The sequence below is a fragment of the Seriola dumerili genome, unplaced genomic scaffold (genome assembly GCF_002260705.1).
Source record: "Seriola dumerili isolate Sdu_G_001 unplaced genomic scaffold, Sdu_1.0 BDQW01000321.1, whole genome shotgun sequence".
Classification (NCBI taxonomy): Eukaryota; Metazoa; Chordata; class Actinopteri; order Carangiformes; family Carangidae; genus Seriola; species Seriola dumerili.
Window position 1 is genome coordinate 4,124,361 of NW_019174576.1, and position 6,822 is coordinate 4,131,182.

The following is a 6,822-nucleotide window of genomic DNA, read 5'->3' on the forward strand; positions in this document are numbered from 1 at the left end:
AGTCCGTAATTGCATGGGTGGGATATACAGCCTATGGGTGGGATTCATGCGAACGGGTGTCATGTTGGAATCACGCGTCCCCCGTTTACCGCTCACACGAATCCTGGGACTTGTAGTTCTTCTGGCCCCCGAGCATGTTGAATGTAAACAGTTTGGAACTACAAGCGCAACGGTGCAGCGCAGCCGCAGTGTGTCTGATCGGTGTCGGAAAAGCGCATCCCGAATGAGTCCCAGACCCCTGCAGTTGTCGACGGAAACGTGAAGAGGTAAACGTTATCTTGATAATATTGCCTAATCTATATTATGCTTTTTGTGGACTTGTAATCCGTAACGGTCTTTCACTTCTTGTCAACTGCTAATCAGTCAGTCAAATGAAGCAACGACGTAAGATAAAGAGACAGTAAGCTAGTGTATGCTCCCAACGGACTGTTGGCTGCCCAACAACACGCTTTAGCTACTATCTACTGTATAATATCACACATAAAGTTAGCGTAACTTCACATAGGCATAGTTAAAAAGAAAACTAAACAACAGCAACCAAACAAGCACAAGTAATCAGAACAACATTTTAGAAAAAGATATGCAAATTGGTTAAAGTTGTTTTTGCCTGTATGACTGTAAACTGCTGATTTCGATTTCTGTGTACTCCTATTATCCAGGGGAGACCTGGGATTTCAAAATGGCAGGTTTGTCATTTAAAACGTATCTATCTATCTATCTATCTATCTATCTATCTATCTATCTATCTATCTATCTATCTATCTATTTGTAAGTGCATTCAGACATGATGTGAAATATTCAAATGTAAAATAGTTTTATGATGACACTTTTCTTTCCGTTTCAGAGCGAGTTAATAACTTTCCTCCCCTGCCTCAATTTCTGAGAATAAAGCCATGCTTTTACCAGAACATTGAAGAAGAAATCCCCACACCCCACCAGCAGTTGGTGCGCAGAGTCTACACACTGTGGATGAGTACGTGCTTTTACATACATACATACATTTTTATACAACTTTGTGTTTTTCATTTTTTTTTGGAGGGAGAGGCATTCCTTGTACTATTGCTAAGTTCAGAAATCAATCGCTGCCCTTCTTCTCCTCTCCTTGTCTCTCCACATCTCCTGTCCTCTCTCCTCTGCAGTGTATTCAGGCACTCTGTGCCTAAATGTGATCGGATGTATTGCGTGGTGGGCTGGCGGTGGAGGTGCCACAAACTTTGGATTCTCCCTGCTCTGGCTCATCCTCTTCAGTCCCTGTAGTTATACCTGCTGGTTCAGACCACTTTACAAAGCTTTCAGGTTAGTCATCATCTGGTAAATCTCATGCGCAAGAGTCGTATCTGAAATTCCACTTTAACTTCAATTTATTAAAACTACATAGTAGTTTTTTAGCAATTAAATTAAGAGGTTGCCTGAAATGGGATGTAGACTACATGTCTACAACAATTTTACTAAGCATACTCAAATTAACTGTGTAAAATAGCAAAAATCAGCTGGTGGTTTTAATGGTTTTACTCTTCTCATCGTTAACAAAAAATGTGGTGTTTCTGTTGTTCCGTTGAGAATAGAAGGTGGACTTAGCTTGCCAGAGAGCGTATTTCTACACAAGTAATGATTAATGCTAGGCCGGGTGAAAGTATAGTAAGTAGTAAGTAAGTTCTAGTAAAGTATTGTGCAATTTTCACTCCAAGTGTCTGCAGGATCATTGAAGTGTGCATGTAGAAATCAGTGAAGCAGGCAGTCTCAGCTGGTGCAGCTCTGATTCAAGAGCCGCTCTATCAGATGTGAGATGTGAACGTTAAAATTGGATCAGAAAGTGTTCTGTTGACGAAAATGAAACTGGTGATGTAGAAACAGGAAGACCATGGCGTAGAAGTAGGTCAGTGGTGTTTGGATTCTGAGATAGTCTGAGAAAAAAAGCTTCAGTAATGTTGTGAAAGCTCCGTTTAGCACATTAGATTTGTGGTTAAAATTAATATTTAAGTCACCAATTATAATGATGTGGTCAGCACAACACAACATCTGAGTTTTGTTTGCTTAAGATTTCTGGTTTATGTTATGTAACATTAAGAGCATGGATCACTTATTATTATGCTTTTAGAAAGTGTCTCGTGGGATGAGTGACCAGTTAAATACTATTAACACAGCAAAAAAAATATTGAACTCTTGATGTTTGAGCCCAAAAATGATGTTTCTATGGAGCTTCTTGTTTTATGATTTGCACATGCACCCATCATGTTTACTGAGGACATTTCTATTTTTTCCATGGCTTGTTCAGTTGTATGCATCGTGTTTCATTGTAAGTTTGTTGTCAGTTTGACCCACATGTTGACAACCAGTAGGCGGATGCAACATTCCAACAAAAATAGGGCAACACTAACTTTATTTGTTTTCTGTGGTTTTTTTCTTGTTCATAGGGCCGATAGCTCGTTCAACTTCATGGCCTTCTTCTTCATCTTCTTCCTTCAGTGTGTCTTGGCCCTCATCCAGACTATAGGCATCTCTGGCTGGGGAACATGGTGAGTTGAATCAAACCAGCTTTGAAGACTGTGTACACGTTGCCTGCCAGTTTTACCAGAGAGCAGGTCACGAGGGTTTCTGTCAGCCGGAGAATGTGCTATCCATCAGGTGAATCTGTTGAAAATATGATAAGAGAGAGAGTTAAGATAGATTTAACACTAGAATACAACCATTAAGTTAACACATGATGCGGTTGTTAACAATATAATAACCGTATTGGGTACTCATACACAATCTGCAAATCTTTAATTCTATTGATTGACAAATCTTGTCTGTTTCTGAGTTTGTTAGCCCGGTGTGCTGTGCCATCAGCGTCTTGATGCTGGATGTAAATAGGGGATGAAAGGTTTTGGCCATGACCTTAAGACTAGATGAAGCATTCTTTACGGATAGTATGTCCATTGATTTTCAACAATGAGTTATTTTTCTTATTATTTTTTTTAAATATATTTGAGTTGCACATGAGTTCAGCTCTAAACACTGAGGCTCCTAAATTCAGGGGAATTTGAGCAAACTTAACACATAACATGTGTGACGCTATCATACAATTTTTTTTGAGTGATCTTTCGAAAAGTCATAACATTACATAATATTATTCACACTTGTACAAATATGCTGTTCTTATTTCTGCAGTTACATTTTTAATAATTCAGTTCTAGAAAATGCTTGATATGATACAGCGCTGTTGTATTATATCCTTTATTTTAATGTCTTTTCTGATGTATTTTTATTTTATGTGCACATTATAAATTTATGTGTTTATATTATAAGTTCTCAGAGTAAAAATGCCACATCGTTCTTATTCAGAGACCATGTGGAATAGAGTTGTTTTTAAAAAAGCATTTTTAAAAATCTTTTTACTTTTGTAAGTTTAACCAGAAACAGTCTTTCTCCAACTGAGTAAAGTTCAAGGACAGTAAATGAACATCTGCATGTGATAACAACACTGTTCACTCATAGGACAATGTGTGACTATAAGTCAGTGTAACACCGATCATCATTATGCTGTTTGTCACTGCATCCGTTTCCTCACTGCTTAATGTTTCTTTACTGCTCATTAGTAATTTTGGATTATATTTGTATTAAATTCACTTTGCTAATTCCATACTGTATGATACACTAACACGTACTACTCCATCTGACTCTCACCAACACATCAAAGCGGCTGGATTGCGACAGTGATGTTTTTCAGCCAAAATGTGGGCTCCGCTATAGTGATGCTTATCACAGCTCTGCTCTTCACTCTGGTGACTGCTTTAATGGCACTGGTGCTCATTAAGGTGAGTGAACACATATGCTGAAGACACACACACACACACACACACACACACACACACACACACACACACACACACACTGTTGAATGTAGTTTTTGCCCTGAGAGACTTAAGAACAGACACAAATACACGCTGTGAATCACTTTCTTTCCTCTTTCTTTTCCCGCGGGCAGGTGCACAGACTGTATCGCGGCGGTGGCGGGAGTTTGGAGCGCGCTCAGGAAGAGTGGAGCACCGGGATGTGGAAGAGTGCACCAGTGAGGGAAGCAGGGTTCAATGCTGTTGCTCAGACAGCCCAAGGCCCGAGCTTGCCCCAGTACCCTGCTGCAGTGCCAAGCTATCCCGACAACAGTCACTGGTGATAGCAAGGCACCGCCTCTAGATGGAGACAGATAGCTGGCCATTTCTGTGGTGCACAACAAATCACTTGAAAGTGCCATATCATTTCAGCCTTACATGACAAAATGCATAGGCATATTTTTTTTTTTTGAATGAGAGGACAGGATCACTATAAAATGTTTTATCAAAGAGTTTTGTCAGCAAAGCTCTTTAAAAGCCCTTCACTTCTACTAGAGGGATAGCTTCAAAATATACCATTCCATTTCATTTGTGTTTACATACAGTTTATTGAAATGAATGAAAGATTTACAGTTTTATGCTCAGAAGAAATTTTGCTTAGGAAGATGAACTGTCTCGCAAATATGCAATTGGAAACCGCAAAAGAGTGTGAACAGTTTGATGATAGCAGTATGTGAAGGACGTGTGCCTTATGGACATTTATGATAGGATTGTTTTATGTGTTATACTAGAACTGCATGCTAGAAGTTGAAGTATGCTGAAGAATTTTTCTTTTCTTTTGCAACAACAGAATCTGCAAACAGCAACAGAATCTGCAAACAGCACGCTTTTTATCTGGTGGAATTCTTTTCTGTGTACTTTGTGTATTCTGGCAGGACTTAAGTTTATTTTTGATTTGTTTTGCTCACTAACTCCACGCCTGCCTGCTTTGGATGGGATTTCATGAGATGCGCCTTACTATTGCGTGCAGATTTTGCATGTGAAAAAATAGCTTGACTGTCGCCTTAACAAATGCTGCTTTTTTTTTTCTTTTTTTTTTTTGTTAAACTGGATTTATGCTTCAGTGAAGCAATGTTTGGAAACAATTCAAAAGTTGTTGGTGGCTAATCCTCTTGTGATTTCTCACTGAGTACTGATGTGCCAAAACACTTGTCTCTTTCCCTTATTTTGATAACAAAAAAAATCACACCCAAGCTTGATATGTGTTTGTACTCCACCTTAGCAAGTCTCAGTTTCTATATTTCCAAAACTGCACTGTTTGCTTTTAGTGGTCAGTGACCTGCCGTGAAAGCACCTTATCAGCTGTTGTTACTGTTCCGGACGCTTTCGATTTCTCCCAGACAGACTGAATTTTTGTGTTTGGTGGCTGCAGTGTATTTGCATGCAGCTTATTATGGGTGTGGGGTTAAATAGGATTTTTTTTTTATTATTTCAAATATTCTGACCTCATGTAACCAACATAAACAGACACACACATCTCTCAAAAAAACATCTGTAGATGGATCTGCAGTAAGGTGAAATCTTGCATGCAAATGTACTCACAGTCTGTTTAAGTGTAGTCTGATACTGGATATTGACTAATTTTCTGTCATTCCAACAAATTTCAGAGTGAATGATCTGATTAAAACCAATGAATGTGGCTTTTTTATGCAGGTAATATAGCAGCTCACTTTTGTTTTGCCTCAATCCAATCAAAGCCTGTATGAAGCACCAACTGGAAGAAAAAGGTGCCTGGCTCATAGTTTGACAATTTATTTTTCTTTTCTTGTTACAAAAGTGTCCTTCATGGCCAACTGCCAAATTCAGTATTTTGATTTTTTTTTCTTTCTGTTATTTGATAAGTGACAAAATATAACAGATATGTTAAAATGACCTTTAAATATTGCAACAACAATAAATATTCTTACTCTCATTGTGTCTGTATGTCCTAGTTGAATGTGTGAGAAATTGCAATGGTTTAACGTCTGATAACCAGCTGGTGATGTAGGTTAGGTCTGAGTTGAACTATTTATGAACTCTAATAGTGGTTTCCAACCTTTTCTACCTCATGGTGCACTTGAAAATCTCAAAAATGTTGGCCCCGGAACAATATGAAGGCCGAATAATTAAAGCAGGGGAAGTTCAGTTTTCTTTTTTTGTTTGGTCACTTGTCGATTCAACATCTGTCTCTTGACTCTCTTTCTTTCTTCCTGTTGCTAACCTGCTATCCATTTTGACATTCCAGTTTTTGCCATGGATGTAATCTTTTAGTGCGCAACCAGACTGAGATAGCAAACAAGTAAATGATGTGGTCCGGCCGGCAACAACATAAAAGTTCCCATCATTGACTCACAATCACAATGATGGGCCTGAATACAAGAGAAAAAACTATGAAAGAAGTTTCTCAACATTTTTAATGCTTTTAAAGATCATTTCTTTTTAAAACACTTAAAAACATTTATTATATATACATTTTTTTTTTTTTTGTATAGTTATATCTTTTCACAAATGATTTGTCAGCCCTCTTGCAATACCTTCGTGGCCCACCAGTGGGACCCGGCCCACAGGTTAGGAACCATTGTTTTATAGGTTATTTTATTTTTTGCAGTCTTTTAACACAGAAACGATGCTGCTGTGTGAAAAGATAAATACTATGTTGGTGATTGGTTTTTGTTTTTATATCAACTGAACTATAGTCTATGACATTAGATATCTTTAACCTTCAAACACTGTTAAGAGGAACAATACAGTGCAGAGACTAACAGCTGTCACCCACTGGGACCATGTGTGCTCTTGGTTGTCCCTGTTAGTGGCCATTTTTGCTGTGTGTACAAAAAAAATTAAATAAAATCTCTGTATCCCTCATCCTCAGTGTAGAGTTGTTCACCCTAGCAGCGAGATGCTGTTGTCATATTGATTTATTCAGAAATGCAAGTCAGAAATGTTCAAAGAAACCAAGTGTGGGTTAAAA

At 38.2% G+C, this 6,822-nt stretch overlaps 1 protein-coding gene across 1 annotated transcript; it reads left to right on the top strand.

Moving 5' to 3' along the window:
- Positions 1 to 184: 184 nt before the first annotated feature.
- Positions 185 to 5,784, top strand: LOC111232059 (secretory carrier-associated membrane protein 4-like). Its single transcript, XM_022759410.1, has 7 exons — positions 185 to 266; positions 660 to 686; positions 845 to 973; positions 1,140 to 1,296; positions 2,415 to 2,516; positions 3,680 to 3,797; positions 3,968 to 5,784. The coding sequence occupies exons 2-7, from the start codon at positions 680 to 682 to the stop codon at positions 4,154 to 4,156; spliced, it is 702 nt and encodes a 233-aa protein (XP_022615131.1). The 5' UTR covers positions 185 to 266; positions 660 to 679; the 3' UTR covers positions 4,157 to 5,784.
- Positions 5,785 to 6,822: the final 1,038 nt, after the last annotated feature.

Bases quoted from the DNA above. Each gene is read 5' to 3' on its own strand.
- LOC111232059 (XM_022759410.1), top strand. The intron at 974-1,139 runs GTACGTGCTTTT...TCTCCTCTGCAG, and splicing joins AGTCTACACACTGTGGATGA to TGTATTCAGGCACTCTGTGC. The intron at 2,517-3,679 runs GTGAGTTGAATC...AACACATCAAAG, and splicing joins ATCTCTGGCTGGGGAACATG to CGGCTGGATTGCGACAGTGA.